Here is a 19,888-nt window from a genome sequence, read left to right on the forward strand (position 1 = left end):
GCATTTGTAGGAAAACATCAATGCAATTACAAAACCAAATAGCGAATTAATAAATGTAAGTTTTTATTATTCATTCATCATTTATACGGTTATCAGATTTTCAGACCATTATGTCTGCAACAAAATTCATAAATTGCTGACAAAACATATGCTATGGAGGAATAAATACTAGTTGAATAAATCGTTTTGCCTTCTTTTTCAGGCTTTTGAGAGACAAACCTGAAAAAAACTAGCCACCTTCAACGCATCGAATCTGAACAGCCATTTCAATTTTTGATCATCTTTTCATTTCAGGTGGGTTTTGAGCCATTTCATGGCAATCTGACACTGTTAAATCATCATAGTATGTTCAACACAAAATAAAATGGGACTTCCTTCCCTCAAATCACACAGCTCACAGTCTTTTCCCACTACCCTCTACAGAAGATGCATTTGTCAGTAGGGGTAAAAAGCCAATGTAGACTGTAACAAAAATAATGTGCAGTTTTCAACAGAGGTATATATATATATATATATATATATATATATATATATATATATATATATATATTATAATTTCCTCCCTCCCTTTTCGGAAGCCACAGTCTTATTTTTTGCTTGTAGCTTTACACACTTGAGAACCCTGTTGAGCGCCTGTGAATCCGGAGTGCACATGTAGAAAACAACACTACACAGTGTGCTGTGCCGCAATGCCTCTGAGACAAATGCCACATCCTCTGTCGAACATTTCCTTCTTTCTCTCCTCAGTCCACTTCTTTAAGTCAGTGTCACCCTGCAGTCATACTGGGAGCAGCTTTGGTTTCCTTGCTGTTCTTTTTTTTTTTTTTTTTTCTTTTGGGTCTGAGCTGACTTGAACAGAAGGATGCGGCTTAGGACAACATGAGAGAAAGACAGGCCTCAGAGCGATGTTATTTTTAGTGGCAGTACTTAAGTGCTCATATCTGAACTGAGACGCTATATATTCCCTGTCTTCTCTTTCTGCGTGTATATCTCACACAGGTGATGCTGTACGCTATAGGAAACTAATATTAGACTGTGTGCCTGCTTTGGAAAATGTAAAATCCCTGCTCTCGCAAAAAGCAGGTTAAATAATTGATCTGTGGAAAATGATCCGGTTTTTACCCCTTGATGGATCTCATTCATTCGTAACCAAGGGCAGCTTTTTTTCCAGTCTTTAATTTCTTCTGATTTATTCTCAGGCACATATCTAACTGTTTCTGAATATCTTATGGGATCCTTAAAAATATCACATCTCTGACTCACACACACACATTCATCTTGTTTCCTAAATATACTGTTGCCTATAATTTTGCTGCCATCTGCTGTCCATGACTCTTCTGGTGTTCAAAAAAGCAATAAAAGAAAGACATCCATGACCACTGAGGAAATTGGTTCAGCAGTTTATTTGCAGTTTTATTAGAATGTGTTTACAGTTCAGCCATATAATCTCCCTTGGGAAATGAAAGTCTAAAAAAAGAACATTAGCAAACGTTATAAAATAAGTCTTACATATAGGCTATCGAGCTACACTGTATGGTCATTGGTTGGGGGGGATTTTAAGGTTTGGTCACTGTGCTTCCAGTCTGTGCGGCACAGCAATGCAAACAAACGGGGCAGGGCACACCAAGCAACTCGTCTCACTTGTGTGATTTGTTCATGATGGGAACAAATGAAGGAATGACTTCACTTAGAGCATCAACCTTTAGAGAATTACGGGCTGGTAATAAATAACAGTCTGCGTCTCCTAATGCTGCCGTAAGGAACATACAATTGCCTCAACGTTTAAATAATATGAATCCGGTCTGTGTTATGAAAATTATGTGAAGTCCTTTTCTGTAGCTTTACCTCCTGATGGCTTTTCTAGAGCAAAGTATCTGAAAACCTGAGTATTTCAAAAAAGATAATTTCATAGAAAAATAACATCTCACAGTATCCATTCACCTTGACTCCTGTTTTTTGTTTTTTTTTCCCTTAACAGAATTTTAAAAAAAGGGAACAAAAGAAAATAATGTGCTATTATGACATCTCAGACACAACACTGAGCTCAGATTCTGCAGAAGCTTATGATTATTATTTTTTCTATGGATTTACAGTAAGGGCCTTTTTTTTTTTATTTTTGGCATGAGTGAAATTACTAAATGGCTCGCCCACCTCTCTTATTTGAGACCTCAGAGCAAGGGTTTCACAGTAAGAAAAATAAGTGGTTAGGATAAGGTGGTTTATGTTACCAAGGCAACTGTACGTGGCACAATGGGCACGGCACTCTCTAGAATATAGATAGTGGTTTTGTTCTGACACCAGATACACAATATTAACAGTACTTGAAATATGCACACCGGATGCATACTTTTGGCATCTTTTGCTGACTTCTGAAGTAGGGTACAAAGTAGAGCATCCTAATTCACACTCAAGCAGCATATTACAAAAACATTCATTTATGAATAGGGCAGGTACAATATAGTTCTTAGTTTGAGCCTTCACGAAAGCTATATACCAATTTCCACACTATTTCTCATCACACAATAATAAATAATATGAATGGGTAGTTGTTGTATGTAATATATAGATATACTGCATATATATATATATATGTATATATATAGATATATATCATGATGTATTACAATAGAGTAATACAAATCAGGGCTTGGCTCCAGTTATTGTAGTATTTACAATAGGTCCTCTTATTTATTTCTCTACAAATATTTACAGAATATATATTTCACACCTGCTGTCAAAAAAGGGATTTGCATTATCACAATCAAATATTCATTTATATGGAACAACATTACAAGTCGTGGCAAGTGTGCACATGTAGTGATAACACAAAAGAGGATCATGTACAAACATGTTAGACTGTTTCCCCTCAGGCCAGATCGACATGGCGCAGTGGATGTGGATGACTGATAGTCTTGGACAGTTGCATTATTATTGCTCAGTTTCTTCATGAGGTATAAGTGAATGTCTATGCAGTCTTTGTACAGTACCTTCGTACGGGGGTACTTAAAAGACGACACTCTGCTAAAGTAGCCAGAGAGAAGCAGAGAGGTGAGAGAGAGATAGGAAGTAGTTTAAACCAAGATGTCTGAAATACCTTGTTGTCCTGGAAACATCTATCACAGACGCTGCAAACGTAAAGACATGTGCAACATTAAAAAAAAAAGACAATGTCACTGTTGTTTCACCAGCAAAATAGACATAAAATGTTGGCGTTTCCATTTACAAGTTGTAATATCGACATTTAACATCAGCCAGAGGTCAGCTGTAAAAAGGCACAAAGAATATGACTTCATACTACTGTAGATATCAAAGTGACTGAGAGAAGAAACGTGAGTGTTGTTAGTGTGGGTAGCTGCAGAAAAACAAGTCGAGCTCTAACAGTGTGAAACTGACAGAATCTGATACGGTATCATTCAGCTGCTGCACGCTCTAATTCCCTGTTGAAGTCAAGAGACAGCGCTTCTTCCTCTTCCCTGCCCTGTCCGGCTCCCGGGGCTCCTGTTCTCATCTAAGACCTGAGCCACCCTCTGCTGGCTGGGTGTGAGCCATGGGCCTGGCAGCATCACGGCCCTGCGCCCGTTTGTTTTTGTGGCGGCCAGAGAAAGGCCTGAGATACTGGCAGCAGACACGCTGCCATCAGATTGGCTGCCTCCAGACTCTGACTCATCATCCCCGAGCTGCTCTATGGACAGTGTTGAGGTGAGGAAGGAGAAGGGCTTTCTCTGTGACACCACATCTATCGCAGCAACACTCGGTAAAGGCCCCTCGACGTGCCCGCTACTCTGTGTGTGATCATCTCTCTGATCCTCGCTCAGCTCTGTCTCTCTATTCCCATCCCATGACCTCTCCTGCTCCCTCACACTTTCACCTTCCAGCTCCTTCACTTTCCTCAGTTCCCTGTACTCTGCTGCCATGTCCCAGTTTTCTTCATACTTCACCTCCCAGTTTTGTTTGGGTCTGGGAAGCTTTTGATTAGGATTCGGAATGGGTAGGAAAACATCCTCTTCACTTTCCTCTCTCTCTACATCAACTTCCTCCTCCACCTCCTCCACTTTTTCTTCCACTCTTTCCTCAACAGCAGGTACCTCCTGCTCTTCCTCTTGCTCAGGTTGCTCATCCTCTGCCCTCCTCACCCTCTCCTCGCTCCTGCTTTTCCTCCCTCTGCTTCTGCTTCTGCTTCTCCCCCTCTCCCTTTCCTTCTTCCTTCCCCTCACCTTCTCTCGTTCTGCGTCGCTATCATCATAACTCCTGAGGGCATCTCTGGGTAAACTCTGAGTTTCTCTTTTTCTCCTCCTCCTCTTTTCCCTGGCCTCCCGAGACCTCTCTCCCCGCCTTCCCTCCTCTTCCACAGGCTCAGAGATGGGGCTTCGTATACCCGAGCGTTCTCCTCCCCATGAGCCCCGTCGTCTCCTTCTCCTTTCTGTTCCTTTCCTTTTCTCTCGTCCATCTGAAGACCTGCTTCTCTTCTTCTGCTTGGAGCTGCGCCCCCTCCGCCCAGCGGACTCTACTGCAGCCAAACCCTGCTCCTTGGGGTGATGCAGGAGGGAGGGGGAGGTGATTCTGTGCTCACGGCCTGGAGATACACATTGAATGGGAGGGGGATGGAGAGAGGACAAAACAGACTGAATATTCAGGTAAAAGGGAGGAAGAGCAAAATCTCTGGCAAATAGCATTATGTAATCTGTTATTAAAGAGCTCTGAAATCCAGAAAGTATCTTTTTGTTTGTTTGTTTTGTTGAAGTGCATTGGGTCAGCTTGTGTAACAACATTTGCTTTTCTATTTTAGTGCAACCTTCAAATAACCCTCCAGTAGAAATTATCAGTATACTCAGTATACAGTATATTTTTTGTAAATAACACTGTGTGCTTACAAAATTAAAAAGTACATTTCCATGCTATTACTTCAGTTGATAATCAAGATGATTCTATAATGAGGGAGTCCAGCACACAGGCTTTAAGGTATCCTCCACTACATGCAGAGACAGCAGTGGTGACTGAGGAGAGGAATGTAGAGAGACAGAAAATGGGAGAACTAACAGGAACCATTACCAACCGCGTATTCTCTGTCCGTCCAATGACATAGAAGCAAGGCTCGCCTAGCTTGGAGTTGGTCATACATAGAGACAAACTGGAGAGCTCCACTGAGAGAGAGAGAGGGAGAGAAAAGGGAAAAGGGAAAAGAAAAGAAAGGAAGGAGCGGAGCAGAAAGGAGAGAAATGTTTGGAAGATGAAACGAGGAAAAGCAAGACAGACCAAAATGCAGGGGGGAAAATGTTGGGTGGGTACAGTGAAAGTAAAAAAAAATTAAGTAAAAGTGGTACAGATGGGTTAAAAGAGGGAAAGTGAATAAAGAGTGAAAAGGTATTTAAGTTAGAATCAGTCCCGCAGAAAGAGCAGAAGAAAGGAGATTACACACCCAAGACAAATGCGTCACATGCCAAAGAGTTTCCCTGTCTTGAATCTTATATATTTATATGTTAACAATTTTCCTTGTAACAAATGGTGTTAAAATCCAGAATTTTTCCTAAACCTTCCTACTCTGTCTTACCATAGTCAGGCACGTAGCCGTTTCCTCTCTTGAGCACCAGGTGGATTCGGTGGCCTCCTCTGCGGATCTGCTCGACCGCCTGGCTGTGGGTCATCCCTGCTGTGCTGTCCCCATTGATCTCCACAAGCTGATCGCTCACCTGCAGCCACATTTCATTACACTTTTGATTGGTTATCTCATCAAAATATTCAGCTCAATATTCAGTAATATAATGTTGTAAAAGTAGCTAGGATAGGCCCTTTTTACAGCAGACATTTTGACTTGTCACTAAAGGAAAGGTGTTACTAATAACATCAATGATGTCTCTGTTCTTGTGTGACAGTGAGCCAGCAGGCACAATACCAGTACCATTAAAATGAAGCAGCAAAATGGGAATTCAACCATCATTAATTTCACTATTTATGCCTTTGTTTTCTTACTATGACATGTCAGAATGTATAAGAATGTTGTATTCTTATTACTAAATAAGAATACAATAAGTCTCTTTTTTAAATAGCTTTTGTAGGAGCCAAATCCTTAGTTTGTATTCATTTATATTCTTTAATTTTATACACTGGCCATTTTGTATTGTGTGTGCAGTGTGTGTTTATTAATGCTGATTCTCCTTTAAAGGACAAGTGCTGCAGCCTAGTGGTGTGGCTGACTGGAAAGCATACAGTCTTTAGACTTTGCACAGCTTGCACCTGCCTGCTCGCTTATTTTGCATCTTTTATTTATCATAATAGTTTTTCCATATGCAACTGTGGCAAGGAGTGAAAAAAATATCTTTATTTTGAATCGCATCTGGACATTCTTTTTTTTAAGCATCTAATTAATCTCAGTCAAGCTCAAGTTATTTAATTTTGTGTGTCACTGTGTCACATTATTCACATTTAGAACACCTGCTGCAGTTTAAGCAGCTTCTCAAAGTCCCTGAAAACAAATTATTTTATATTACAAGAGAGATTTCTGTATTTGTGTTTTTGTCTGTGCTCATCTCACTGGTTTGTGGGTGTTTGGTGGTTTGAAGCGTGATGTCACATACTTCTGTGCACCAATCAGAATTTAGCGATATATGAATCAAAATGTGATGCTTATGTTGCCAGGCTGCCCACACAGTTCTGCGGAAGCAGATATGTAGAGTTTTTGAGTGTTAAACTTACAATAAATAATACCTAAGGATGTTTATTTTCAACACTTGTAACACTAAAATTGTTGCTCATTTAGTCATGAATATTTAATGTTATTGAGACAAATGTAAGATTTGAAACCAGGTTTTCAGGGGCTTTAATTTTCATGCTTTGACTCTGAGAGGTTTAGCAAAAGTAAAGCTCATCTGCATATTTTCCAACACATTTTTAAGGTGACTGAACAGAATACGGGACATGTTGGTACGTTAATACAAGCACTTTGTTATTGATCGACACTGATTACAAATGTGTGTTGGAAGTAGTGCTGTGAAAGGTTTAAGCAATGCACAACTGCACATGCTATCATACAGTAGCAACACTTATATAAATAATAACAATAGAGACTTAGAAAATGATACAATCAAATACAGAAAAGAGAGAAATAAGTACAAATATTTTAGAGTAAAAAGGGTTGTTTAACCTCCTCGGGTTGTTCCATTGTACATATTTGGAGACTGTACATATTGTAAAATACAGACAGCAATCTGACGCACCTGCATTCTTTGGCTCCGTGAGGCAGGCCCTCCCTCCATCAGTGCCAGGACATAGAGGCCCATGTTGTACTCACTGCCCCCTCGGAGGCTAAAACCGAAGCCTGAGGGGCCACGATCCAGGTCTACACTGTAATACCTGGAGTCACGCTGGAAGACGAGGACAAAGAGAGTGACAGGGAGGATGCCAAATCATCACTGCAGGAAATATCATACATTGGAATTGGATAGGATGAGCTAAAGTAGAATCATGTTTAAAGGAACATAGAGGATGCTATGCTAAGTTACGGTGCTGCCCTCACCTTTGGACGTGACCTCTGACCCTTTCTGCTTCTGTGACCGGGGTCATACTCAGTGGTTTCTGAAAGGCTTGAAGAGTCTGCAAGAGACAAAGGTAAAAGTTATTTAAGAAGAAGAATTAAGAGCATCTATGTGTGTGTTTACTGGTTGCTTGAGCTTACAGGTGCTAGGACGGGGGATAATGGTGAGGCGTAAAGTATTTCCCGCTCGGCGGAGGATCTGAGCAAGCTCCCGATGAGGCAGAGTCACCACTGAGCGTCCTTCTACTGCCTCTAATCGATCTCCAGGGCGGATCTGACCACTCTTGGCTGCTGGACTGCCTCGCCGGACCGTCACAAATCGGTGAGGGAGAAGAGAAGCAGCTGAAGAGAAAACAAAAAGACATCCAACAGTTACATCTACTTTAACTGACTTGTTGCTTGAGTTTCTTGTTGAGTGTGTCATATTGGACTAAAGTTGCAGTTGGAACACAAAAACTCTATTCAGCCCCCCGAGCTTTCCTTTTAACTGAAGGCACTGAGTAATATGTGGAGTCAAATGTAGATAAATCTAAAAGCAGGAAGATTTATTTCACCAGGGTTTGTGCCAGAATTCCTAAAACAAGCTGTAATTAAGCTACGGATCGTTTTTTGTTTTTACTTCCTACAGAAGCCTTTCTTTACACCTCCCCCAGTGTCTCCTTGAAACACTCTCCTCTACTTCATCTTCCCATCTATCAAGCTATCCCTCCATCCGCTGACACATCAGGAACTGCTCTTTGCTGTTCAATAATTTGTCTTATCCTCAAGAACAAACTGTCACGGAGCACAAGCTTTCCAGCAATATTTTTACACCCCCAATCTGTCAAACTGCACATAACGGCAGACTTTAGATATCTACAGTTCAGTTTATACAGCGTCAGTGATTCTTCTAGGATCCCCAAATTGTCTGCATTAGTAAGCCGCTGGCATACAAAAAGAACCCACATAAACAGACACTGTAATACATGCTGGCACCACAAAATATTTTTCTCCTCTGTGTGGGAAAAAGCTGTCCATCTTTCCCAAGCTTCTGCACCGCTGACACCCCAAAACACACCACATGTCACTCCTACTGAGCTATTATCCACGGGACTGTGTAGCTAATGTCAAAAATAATCTGCAAGTGTGTGCTTGTCTCGTCTGTTTGGTGGATTCATTTGACTTTTGAACTGAAAAGAAGATACAAACCACAGTGTGAGGAGGGACAATTGGCTTCATGAACTCAATTTGTCTTATCTTTTCTATGGAAAGATTGCTCACAATAAGGCTTAACTCTGGTCAGTGTCTAAGGTTGATGAGAAAAATATTGAGCCACGTGAAAATAAATTTGCTTCTATTAATCTCCTGTGCCAACTAAAAAGCTTCTTACTGTTTTTTAGCTTGGACAGTCTAATTCTATCTTCTGTTCCTCTTTCTGTATTTTAGTAAACTCCCTATTACTCTCTCGCTGACCCCTCTTTGAGAGTATGCTGTGTTTTGGTGACAGCTGGCCCCTCTAGAGTCTTGGCAGTGTCCTTATGTAACCCATCAGGCAGCATAAACATTTTGAGACTCTCTTTCAGCCGAAGTACATACTGTAACCCTCTCTTCCGTCTACATCCTCTCGGGATAAAAATAGCATGACAAAATCGTTTTATAGGGTGCCATGAAATGCTTGCTAACAGATTAATATTGGAATTGGCGGGCTAGGAATATGCCATATGAGATGAAGTGTATGTCACTCACATTGGAATGATGATCCAGTTAAAAGCTGCAGCCTATAATTTAGAGCCCAGAGACACATCTCCAATCTGGGCCTAATCTGGGTGACCCAGGCAGAAACGGCAATCAGGTCAAATCAAAGCCAAGGCAGCTTTGCAAATAGTCTTCTTATCATGCATAATACATCAGCCAAACGTCAACAGTCGCCAAAACACATGAATACACATGCAACACCCATGCTCACACGCACACAGTGTTATTGTACTCATGTGCAAAATAACACACACACACACACACAGTGACTCACACGCAGAGGGATTGAAACAGATGTACTCATCCACACATACACAAACAGACAACACACTTAAACTACACACAGATGCATCCAAATGGACTGCTTTGTATCGTAGTGTCTTTTCCTCTGGCTTTCTGTGTTCTCCTGTCCAGAATAATCCCACTGCGGTATGCCCAGCAGCCAGCCAGCCAGCCAGCCTCTGACGTGCTGCACTGATCACTACTCAGGAGTGGTAGCAGACCCCCTCCCCACCATTGTAAAAATCCCCCTCTGCAGCTCAGATGCACCTTCCCGCAGCAGCCTGCAGATGCCTACTACATGACAGAGACGGCAGAGATCACTGTTGATTTTGAGCAGGATCCTTCATAGTGTGTGTGAAGGTTAGTTCATGCTGGACTCACTGCAGAGCACTGCTAATATCATCAGTTAAATCCATTCATTTAGCTGCCTGTGTGGCTCACTAATGGCTATAATACACACACCATTAACACATCATGTCATGTGCTGCTTTAAGCCCAACTGGGTTAAAAACATTGTAAATTCTGCTTCATCAGCTGGTAAAACTGTAAAAATAACCATACAACATATCTATCTCAGCATCAGTTTGATCAACTACCTACAATGTAGAACATGTGAGCCTTCGGATCTAACTTTCACACTAGCACAGTCAAAACATCCGCCTGAGCAAACTTCAGAGTGCAACACAGAATTCAAAACCTCTAGCTCGTGCAAAAAACCTTAACGGTAAACACTGCACCAATCCCTCCCCATTTTTCTTTTTGGTAAACAAGAAATGAGAAGTGGAGCGAATAATTACGTTTAGACTCCTTCACAGTTTTCAAAGCAGACTGTAGTCTTTCCAGCATGGCTCTTTGATTAGCATGCGCAGAAAAGCATAAAAAATAAAATAAAATCCTAAATCCCGTGTCAGGCAGCTTGGAGGTGTTGAGAATCACATGTGACGGTCAACAGGAAGCTAAAACACAGGTTCGCTGTCCCTCTGTGGATTTTCCCCTCTGTTGCTCCTCTGCGAGGGAAACGTTCAGCGTAGCATTTCTCTTAAGCATTCAGAGAGCGATGGAGAGAGCGGGAGGTAGGTGAGATGCGGAGGGAGGGAGGTTGAGATAGGGAGAGAGAGGGAGAGTTTTAATCTTTTGAAAAACCAGACTGGACGCTTTTACTGCAGAGTAAAGGGGTGTGTATGTGTGTGAGAGAGAGAGGGAGAGAGAGGGGGGATGAGAGTGGGTGGGAGCTTGTGAGAGAAGAGCGGTGGAGAGAAAGACTGATGAGAGGGAGAGATGGAAGGGGGAAATGATAGAGGAAATAAGGAGATATGGAGAGACAGAGGGGACCTCTTTCTGTGACGTGACAGGAGTGAAATGAAGGGGAGAACGACGACACGGTGGGGACGGGAGGTTTGGGGAGGTGCTGCAGAGACAGGTGCACCTACAACCTTAATCTCACCATGAAAACATAAATGTGTGCTCGCTCAGGCCATAAAGCAAATTGAACTGCATCAAACTGGAACAGAGGGCAGCCAGTACAAGACATGGGAAGGGGAGAGGGGGTAATACATCATGGGGATGCTGCGGATAACCTGCTATTCATAAGCCCTTCACTAAAAGCTAATAAAGGCAGGATGTGTTCCCTTCCCAGACAGAACATAAACAAGCCTCCTGTCAAGTCAAAGCAGATAGAGAAAGACAGACTAAGACCTCAGTTATGCGATAATTTCAACAAAAGGTCATTCTGCAGGGGACAAATTGAATTAAAAAGAGCACAAGCACATATAAAACCCGTCTATAACCTGTAAACCTCTTAATAAGCCAGACCATCGGGCGTCACGCATGAGATTCTGAATATTGACCTCAGTGACTATCACCCTATTCTTCAAACACAACCACATGGAACAAAATATATGGTAATACGGGCACAGAAACTAAGGCACAAATGTGTGTGAGCGTGTGATTGTGTAAGGTAAAACGTGGCTTTGCAAGATCCTATAAAAACTGGGGAAGGTCATACAGAGATGAGAAGTGCCATATTAATAGGTGAGCTGTGAGTGTACCTGCATGCATTTTTTATTTGTTTTCAGTTATCCTGATGGCTTCCAACACGGTGTTAAATATCATAAAGGGGGATGAGATGGTGAGACCTAGGATGACACACAACTGTGTCTAGTTGGTTTTGTTAGATTTTTCAAAAAGATTTTGTTTAGGCCATCAAAACGTCAACCAAACATCACTCATGGTTATGTGAGAAATGCATTTGCATTTAGTTTTAAATGAATATGGACAGAAAGTATACACTTGAGTAATTATATTTTGCCAGCTTAAGTGCAGTTCATAATAAACTGGTCACTGACAACAGTGGATGCCAAAACTGATTTCTTGCAACAATGCAAATAAAATCAACCAGGGAAAAAAAACATTTTACAAGAAAAGGGTTCATGATGTGTCATGACTCATCCGGTGGCATGTGGCCATGGTGACTACTTTTTAATCTGTAATTACCTAATGGTGCTTCTGTTCACAAGGGCATCCAAATAAAACCTGTTTCCCCGGGCAGATAACCAAATGGTTCTACTGGGCCAGAAAACTAAAAACTAATGCTGTGTATTGCCCATCCAATTCTGACATACACTGCTGAGGTCTACTGACATCTAAGGATGATCAAAATATCTGATATATTCAAAGCATTTAACTTGAAACACAAAATGATTTGTCTCTAGGTAGCTGGCTCTCACCTTTGCCATTCTCCACATCCTGAGAGGCAATGACAAACCCAAAGCCCTCTCCTGGCTTTCTCCTCAGCTCCACTTCAAACCCTCGGAGCGGCTGATTTCGTTCAACACCCTGCCTTTCCAGACCTGAATCAGGCTCTGCGACACCAGCCGCCTCGTCCTCCAGGCCCGTGTTGATCCAGTCTTTGGGCTCCATGGTCAGGGTCACTGGAATCGACTCCAAGAAACTGGTGCTCTGGATCAGCGAGGAACGTGTGGGAAGCGGGGAGGGAGGGGTGCTGATCGAAGTACGGGGCACAGGTAGTGCCTCTGGGAGGATAGAGGAGTTGTCTGAGCCAACAGGTGGAGGAGGAGGGCGAAGTAGAGGAGGGGGGAGTCTCCGAATAGAGCCGGGGGAGACGGTTGAATGATAGATGCCTGATAATTAAGGAGAGAGAATAATAGTGAATAAATTTGGTTGGCAATTCATAAAAATCTACAACAAATGTGAAACATTTACCTCCCCTGTAAACCAACAAGATGACTTCTCCCTGTTTGGTGTGCTCCTGGAGAACAGTTTGTACCTGTGAACACATAAGTATGTCGCAGCGAAATGTGAGATAATTAGATTAAATTTCACACATTTTCAAAATCAGATGCTCATCTCTTGAGCTAACTTAAGGCTTGGGAGACGATGCTGGTCCCAGTGGGAACGCACAACCAATTAAACACAAAGAAAGTGTCACAAGATGATTTCTGTAGGACATAAGAAAAACTAAATTCTTTTTATACACAATAATGTTTATTTTTCAGACTTTTCACAAATGTTTCCTTCTTTGTAGAATAACGAAGGCTATAGTTTTAGCTCTTCAGGCCCCTAAAAATAATTCAAATGCATCAGTCTGAGAAGGAAAAATCATTCTTTGATCTAATTGCTTAAAACTCTGGGACAAAGGGTTTGTATCAAGTTCTCACAAACAAATAAAGTTGGAAACTGCTGTTTTAACTCATTAACTATAAATTTTGTTTGGTTTGCATTGCTTCCTCTTCCTTCCTTCCCTCTTGTTTGGTCCTTCATTACCTGTGCAAAACTGAGACTCTGGACATCAGCTCCGTTTATTTTGACAATAGCATCCCCTGGCTGTAGGGAGTTGCACTGCTTCCTGTCCCAGACTCTTTTAACTATTGTCATGCTGCCTCCCGGACCGCCGGCTGTCACGCTGAAGCCGAGACCTCTGTCTCCTTCACACTGAGACAAGGCCACTGGCACCAGCTCCCCGCCGCTGAAACCGCCAGCTCCACTGCCCACACTCATCGCCCCAGGGGAGGACACACTGCTAGGGCTGGCAGTGGGGCTGGTGTTGCCATGGAAACCGTTGAAGCCACGGTGGTGGGGGCTGTCAGGTGTCGGAGGAGGTCTGAGGTGGGATGTCTGCGGTCTGAAGAGACGGGAGTGAGCGCTCCGGGGGCCGACGGGGGAGGACGAGGGCCTCCGTGGGGACTGAGGAAGGGGCAGCCGGGACCCCGACAGGGTGCAGGTGGACAAGTCGCTCTCAGATGACTTGGACGTTCCATAACGTAACGGATGAGGAGGTGTTGAGAGGGAGTTGTTGTTGTGATTACGGATCATTGAAGCCCTGATGAGATAGAAGAAGGGAGTTGAAATCAATGGTAAATACATCTTTGCTTTGACACATGTTTTCATATTAAAATGTTAAATAAATGGATGGACCAGGTGCCTGTTGCACATATATACAAAATGTGCTTTCTCACATTGTGGGTTCATGTGATGTGCTGTAGTGTGTGGCTTTGTATTTTGTATTTTGTATGGTGTGATCTGTGTGTTTTTTTTTTTTTGCTTTGTCCTGTTTGTTGTTGTGCTGGACTACGGATGCAAATTAGCTTCGAGCTAACTCCGGTGCAGTGCATCTTTAATGTTTAAAACTTCACACTGTCCTAATCAATAAATCAAATCTACTAAATCTACAAATAGCTGATGAAAATGTGCTACCTCACTAAAATTCCCCTTTCATTATTGGGTTAAATCTCATTTCTCACTGAGTCTCATGTTAATCTCAGTGTACTTTTGGACATATGCCATTTTTGTTGTGTATGTTACATTTTGTGCACACACTGCAAACCAATTTTCCTCTTGTATAATAATAAAGTTAATCTTAAAAATCTTAACTTTCCCACAGTTCTGGACCTCAGAGAGATCAGTCTCAATTAGGAAAAATTAATTTAAATTGTAATCATCACTTGCAATCAGCTGCTTCATATTAATGCACTTAAATTCAATCTCTGCAGGCACTCATCTCCCTAGAATCTCCTTTGTGTCATATGTGCAGGTGTTACCTGTGTGAACCGATGGCAGAAACAACTTCACTGTCACTCTGGCTGGCCAGCGTCGGGTCAAGCGACTGCAGTCTGGCTAAACTTCTCACGGAACGAGGCGGGCGTGCAGGGGAGTAGGAGGAGGCAGTGTTGCTCATACTGGAGCGCCTGTATGAGTATGGCTGTCTGGTAGCAAAAGACGTGGCATTTCCGTTAGCATCTAAAGTCACCCCGGGCTCCATGTAGCTCCCGTCATTGTAGACCCCGTTAAAGTTAAAGTGTTGGGTCTGGGGAGTCGGTGTCGGGAGGCGAGGTAGCTGGTGAAGAGGCTGAGGCTGGGAGGTGGTGGGTGGTAGGATGGGTTCCCCGCTGTCTAGTAGCCTTGGCGGGGGCTGCTTGGGACAACCGTCCGGGTTGTAGAGCATGGGATACCCTCTTCTGACCTCTACGTCCACACTGTGGCCCACAGGCACTGACTTGAGCATCTCGACCACCTCTTTGTGAGACACTCCCAACACACAGGCGTCATTGATGTACACCAGGATGTCCGCTGGCAAAGCAGAAAGAGACACAGGTGTGTATAGAAACAATACATTTAATTTAATACTTTGCATTTTTAATAATCTGCAGTCAAAACGCATGTGCCTTTGGGTGGTGTAGGTTACTCTGAAAAGCTCTTTTTATGCATTATCGTTTTAACTTTTTTGACCATTTTCATATGCTTGAGTGTGCAGATCAGTGTAGTTTGCAAATGAAACGCTGTCTGTTGTTTTGTGTGGGTGTGGACTAATCCAAGCAACTAATCCCTCTAAACCAGCCTATTAACAGATATGAACTAGATCAGTCCCTGCAGAGACAGCCTGTGCTCTGGCTTCCTGGAGTGGTAATATCTGCCTGTACGGGCATTTCTGTGCGAGTGTGTATATGTTTGTGAACTGGATGCGTAGCGCTGCATATGCGTGTGGTATGATAGCTAGATTATGGTGCGCTGGTCCTGGGGATTAAGGACTGATTGTGATATACACTTGCTGCAGGAGATCAGAAAAGTATAATCCCAAAGAGTGGAGACAGCGATGTAGAGAGATAGACTGATAAAACACACCGCTGATTCAAATGTTTCCTGCTTCAACATTTTGCAAGACTCCACCACGAGTACAGCTATGATAAGTTTAGTATTGTTGCAAATAATATACTGATAAGTAATGTCTTTTTGTTTGAGAATATGTTCCTTCCTCTCTTCAGTGGATATCTGTTCAAAATTCTTTAAAATTCATCTAAGGTATTATACAGCAATACATTTAAGTTGGCTTTCTCATGCAGTAATCGCCCCTTGTTCAATGTATTTTTACCTGTCTTGAGTGCCGAGGGTCCACTTGCAGTCACACTGTACACCTGGAGGAACTCTCTTGGCCTGCTGCCCCCCACAATATTGAACCCAAACCCTCTGGAGCCCTTAGTCAAATGTGTGTGCACAGGGAAACCCCTGAGCTCTCCAGGCTGGTCTGTGAACCCTGAAAGTCACCGGAATATAAAGAGAGACAGAGTGAGGATGAGATAATGAAGATGCTCACCTCCAAGGAAAAGTCATAAAAGTCTTCAAATCAGCAAGGATGGAAAAAAAAACCCTTCCAGAACAGCATCAGAGAAAGACCGTTTAAGTCCTGTACATTTAAACGACTAAATGGTTAGAACTGAGGGGTTTTAGGAGTGAGGGAAATGAAAGAGAGAGAGAGAGAGAGAGAGAAAGTCTGAACACAACAAACCAATCGCCAGATGGCACTTAACAAAAATACTTATAAATAAATAGACATGCACACAAACCAAAGCATTTAGCGGAAAGACTGCATTAAAAGCAGAATACATTACAGACTACCTTCTTAAAATCAGCAACATAATCCATTTTATTACATATATTTCATACATACATACACTCACTGGTCACTTCATTAGGTATATCTGTGTAATCTCATGCAATCCAATACAACAGCTCTGCCATAGATTCTACATTTACGAAGCTTATACATTTTCAGTTTTTGCTGACATTGTCAGAAAGATAATAATTCTTCTTTATGTTTAATATTTTGTCCCCCTCATGTATGTTAATGGAGTGGACAAAATATTAGGCACACCATTCAATATTTCAATATAATGCACTCCAGTACAACACCACTACCACGCACTACGACCTCAATAATAAACATAAAGTAGAATTATCACCTTTCTGACAGTGTCAACAAAAACTGAAAATCTATTAGCTTTGTAAATGTAGAAATTATGGCAGAACTGTTGTATTGGATTGCATTAGATTTGCACAGGTGTCTCTAATGAAGTGGCCGGTGAGTGTATATTTTGAATCTCTCCAATCTTCAACACATTTCTTTCCCTCTCATTTTTCCTTGTTTATTTTAACTTTATGCTTGTAAAGTGGTTACAGGAGTTGCATAAATCTCTCGTCTGCACTAGCACATTATGACAGTGTCAGTTTGGATTACAGATAGCATTTGTACCATATTCTACAGCAGTCCTCTCACACTCAAGTAATTCAGGCTATGGTGGAAACTATATCACCTTCTGCTGGCCAGAGGAGTGTACTGCAACTTACTGAGATAAACTGAAATTACATTATAACAGATGACTTTTTACAGTTCACAGCCATGCCAGACAAGCATCACAAACTAGATTATGTTCTTGTTCTTTTAACATCCAATCATGTGACCAAATTATGAAATTAAGTTGCCATGCACATGCCATCCGTGTGTTGACCCTGCCAGCCTCAGCAGTAGGTCTGGCTATTTGCCAAAAGCTCCGAGCTTTAGGCCTTAATCACTTACTCGTTTCTGTTCAGCTAAAAGCTCATTCCATCTCATTTGACTCTAACAAGCTGGCTGTGCCTGTTACTTCCGTTCTTGACAAATATGTAGCTTCATTTATGCTGTTCAATGGGTTAAATGTGTCACCGGTGTCCCAATAATTACATTCAGAAAGAAACGGGAAATAAAAGAAACAAAGAGGCTCACATTCATTTTTGTAGACAGTCTCCCTGCTTGAAGCTCGAGGGCTCTGCCAGCTGGTCCTCTTTGGGTTGTGACTTGAAGAGACAAAGGGGAAAGCAAAAGAGAAGCCGCCCTTCTCAGAGACATAATAGCGTTCAATATATTAAGACAGCACTGGAATTTTTACACTAAGAACAGAGATGAGCTTGCCTGCCAAGACAGAGTCAAGATAATTGTGCAATGCAGCCCTTTTCAGAGTACAGGAATAGTTTCAGGATATAGACTTATTAGCTTTTTTGCAGAGAGTTAAGTGAGAAGATCGATACCGCTCTCATATTGACAGTGGTTTCATTCTTCTCTGCTATCTCTCGGCAATATAATGAGTAGGTATTTCCTTTTGTACAACAGATTTGTAAAGAACAGCTAGAAACTCACTCTATGTAGTGAGACTCTCCTGGATCACTGAAGGCCTGCTCCCAGTGATCAGGCATCACACCTCTCACCCTGGCACCACCTCTGCTGCTGATGATGCCGTTCTCTATGGCGTGACCATCCCCTCCGCTGGATGCCCGGGGCCGACCGGACGACCGGTAACTGGGATGGATGCTGCTGCTGACACCTGCAGAGCCTCCTGTAATGACAGTGGCAAGAAGGAGTGTTAAAGATGAGAAAGGTGATATATTATTTAACACATGCAGCAAGTTAAAAGGTTTCTCCCACAATCTAAAAAAGCTGTAATGACCTGATGCTGGCAATTCCATCGGGAGTTGTCAGGCAAAAACACCTGAGGTCAGCATCTCAGTCAGCTTTGTCCTCCCTCTAAGGAGGCAGAGTGTGTGACCATGCATGCCATACTACAAGAGGAAGAAAAATAAGCATATTTTTTTGCCTAGCTGTCCTTGTAGCTGTCCTTCAGCTGTGAGCTCCAGCGTGGATCTGAGAGGCATTGGACATAACACAGGGCGTCCTGAGTCCTGCTGCACACGACAACTGCTGCCGAGCCCATCCACCCACACAGTATCACTTCAGAAGATGACTCAGCAGAGGTCAGGGTGTTGGATGGCTCTCTCAAACTCCATCCTGCCTGCATCCTGCATTCACCTCCCCAGTCACTGCTGCCTGCTGCCCTACCTGCCTGTTTGGAGCACGTCTCTAACTATCTGGATCTCTGCCTGCTTGCATTTCTCACCTCCCACTCTGCCCGCCTCTCTCTTATCTCTTGTGCCATTCTGGCTCCCTGCCTCCACCCTTCCTAACACTCAGCCCTCTTACCTGCCTCCTAAACCACCACCCTATGCCGCTGCTTTGCTCCCTTACCCTAACCGTCTAATCTCATACCCACCTTCTGTTCAGCTCTTGTGTTCTAGTTTCTTATCACTCGTTCACTCTCCAAAACTGCCTTCATACCTGTGTGGACGAAGTGATAAATGGGCTTTTTTAGGCTCTTCTATTTAACATAATAAAGAGTGTCTGGTACAACGAGTCATCCATCACATCTATATCGACCGTGTGTTGGCTATTCCAGAGTTTAATACAAACACTTTCTGCTTCTGTGTCACATGAGGTCTTCAGTTTTTTCCCCTCACCTCCTTGTGTGCATGCTTGCCTATCTGCTTACCTCCTTGCCTGCTTGCCCTAAAGGCAACCTGACCTTCCTTTGGAGGTGATCCAGCGATCGATGAGGCCACAGGCCCATCGAGAGTTTAGAGCATACTAATTGTGCTAATGATTGATTAATTTGGGTATCAGAGACTGAAGCTATAGATAGGGGGACAATGCAGTATTTAGCTGCTGGCCACTGTGCAGGGCATAACTGATTTTACGTGTTTTTTTACTATTGATACATCTTTGGATCTTGAGCTCTAAAAAGGCCCCCAATAAATATGTGAAAACCCACTTAAGATACTACAGTATATATCATTGTATTAGCACCTTTAACAACATATAGACCAGGTTTAGTGACCCTTGCCTGACAGGCCTGAGTCGTCCTCGCTGTTCTCGGCGTCCTCTGCAGCCTTCTCCAGGTTGCTGAGGGATTTGCTGCGTGTGCGGAAGTTTCTGAGCAGGTTGCGATGTTCCTGGTAGGTGATGGGGGGACTGTCTGCACTGATGTGAACAGGCCGAGGTGTGCCGTAGTAATTCCCTGAGACAGAGAAGGACAGGGGAAAGACGTGTTGCCTTGAGAAACTGAATTGCACTGAGTATATAAAACTGTAAAATAAAAACTACACATTTGGTCGAAACAAATGTCATAACTGATACCATTACTGAAGTAGAAATGCTGTGTGTAAAAGTCATTGACATAAATCTAAAGG

General features: G+C 42.6%; 1 protein-coding gene across 1 annotated transcript in view; it reads right to left on the reverse strand.

The window, feature by feature from the left end:
- Positions 1–1,384: 1,384 nt before the first annotated feature.
- The window catches only part of LOC122982185 (membrane-associated guanylate kinase, WW and PDZ domain-containing protein 3), a 42,350-nt gene continuing 23,846 nt past the window's right edge, over positions 1,385–19,888 (reverse strand). The window contains exons 5-17 of the mRNA XM_044351288.1: positions 19,543–19,716; positions 18,009–18,204; positions 17,598–17,668; positions 15,930–16,091; positions 14,602–15,130; positions 13,328–13,883; positions 12,767–12,830; positions 12,271–12,684; positions 7,670–7,870; positions 7,511–7,587; positions 7,212–7,358; positions 5,549–5,687; positions 1,385–4,573 (exon numbers count right to left, since the gene is read on the reverse strand). Coding sequence (XP_044207223.1) covers positions 3,447–4,573; positions 5,549–5,687; positions 7,212–7,358; positions 7,511–7,587; positions 7,670–7,870; positions 12,271–12,684; positions 12,767–12,830; positions 13,328–13,883; positions 14,602–15,130; positions 15,930–16,091; positions 17,598–17,668; positions 18,009–18,204; positions 19,543–19,716 — 3,857 coding nt within the window. The 3' untranslated portion in view covers positions 1,385–3,446. The remainder of the gene's footprint in view (positions 4,574–5,548; positions 5,688–7,211; positions 7,359–7,510; positions 7,588–7,669; positions 7,871–12,270; positions 12,685–12,766; positions 12,831–13,327; positions 13,884–14,601; positions 15,131–15,929; positions 16,092–17,597; positions 17,669–18,008; positions 18,205–19,542; positions 19,717–19,888) is intronic.

Source organism: Thunnus albacares, chromosome 5, assembly GCF_914725855.1.
Source record: "Thunnus albacares chromosome 5, fThuAlb1.1, whole genome shotgun sequence".
Classification (NCBI taxonomy): domain Eukaryota; kingdom Metazoa; phylum Chordata; class Actinopteri; order Scombriformes; family Scombridae; genus Thunnus; species Thunnus albacares.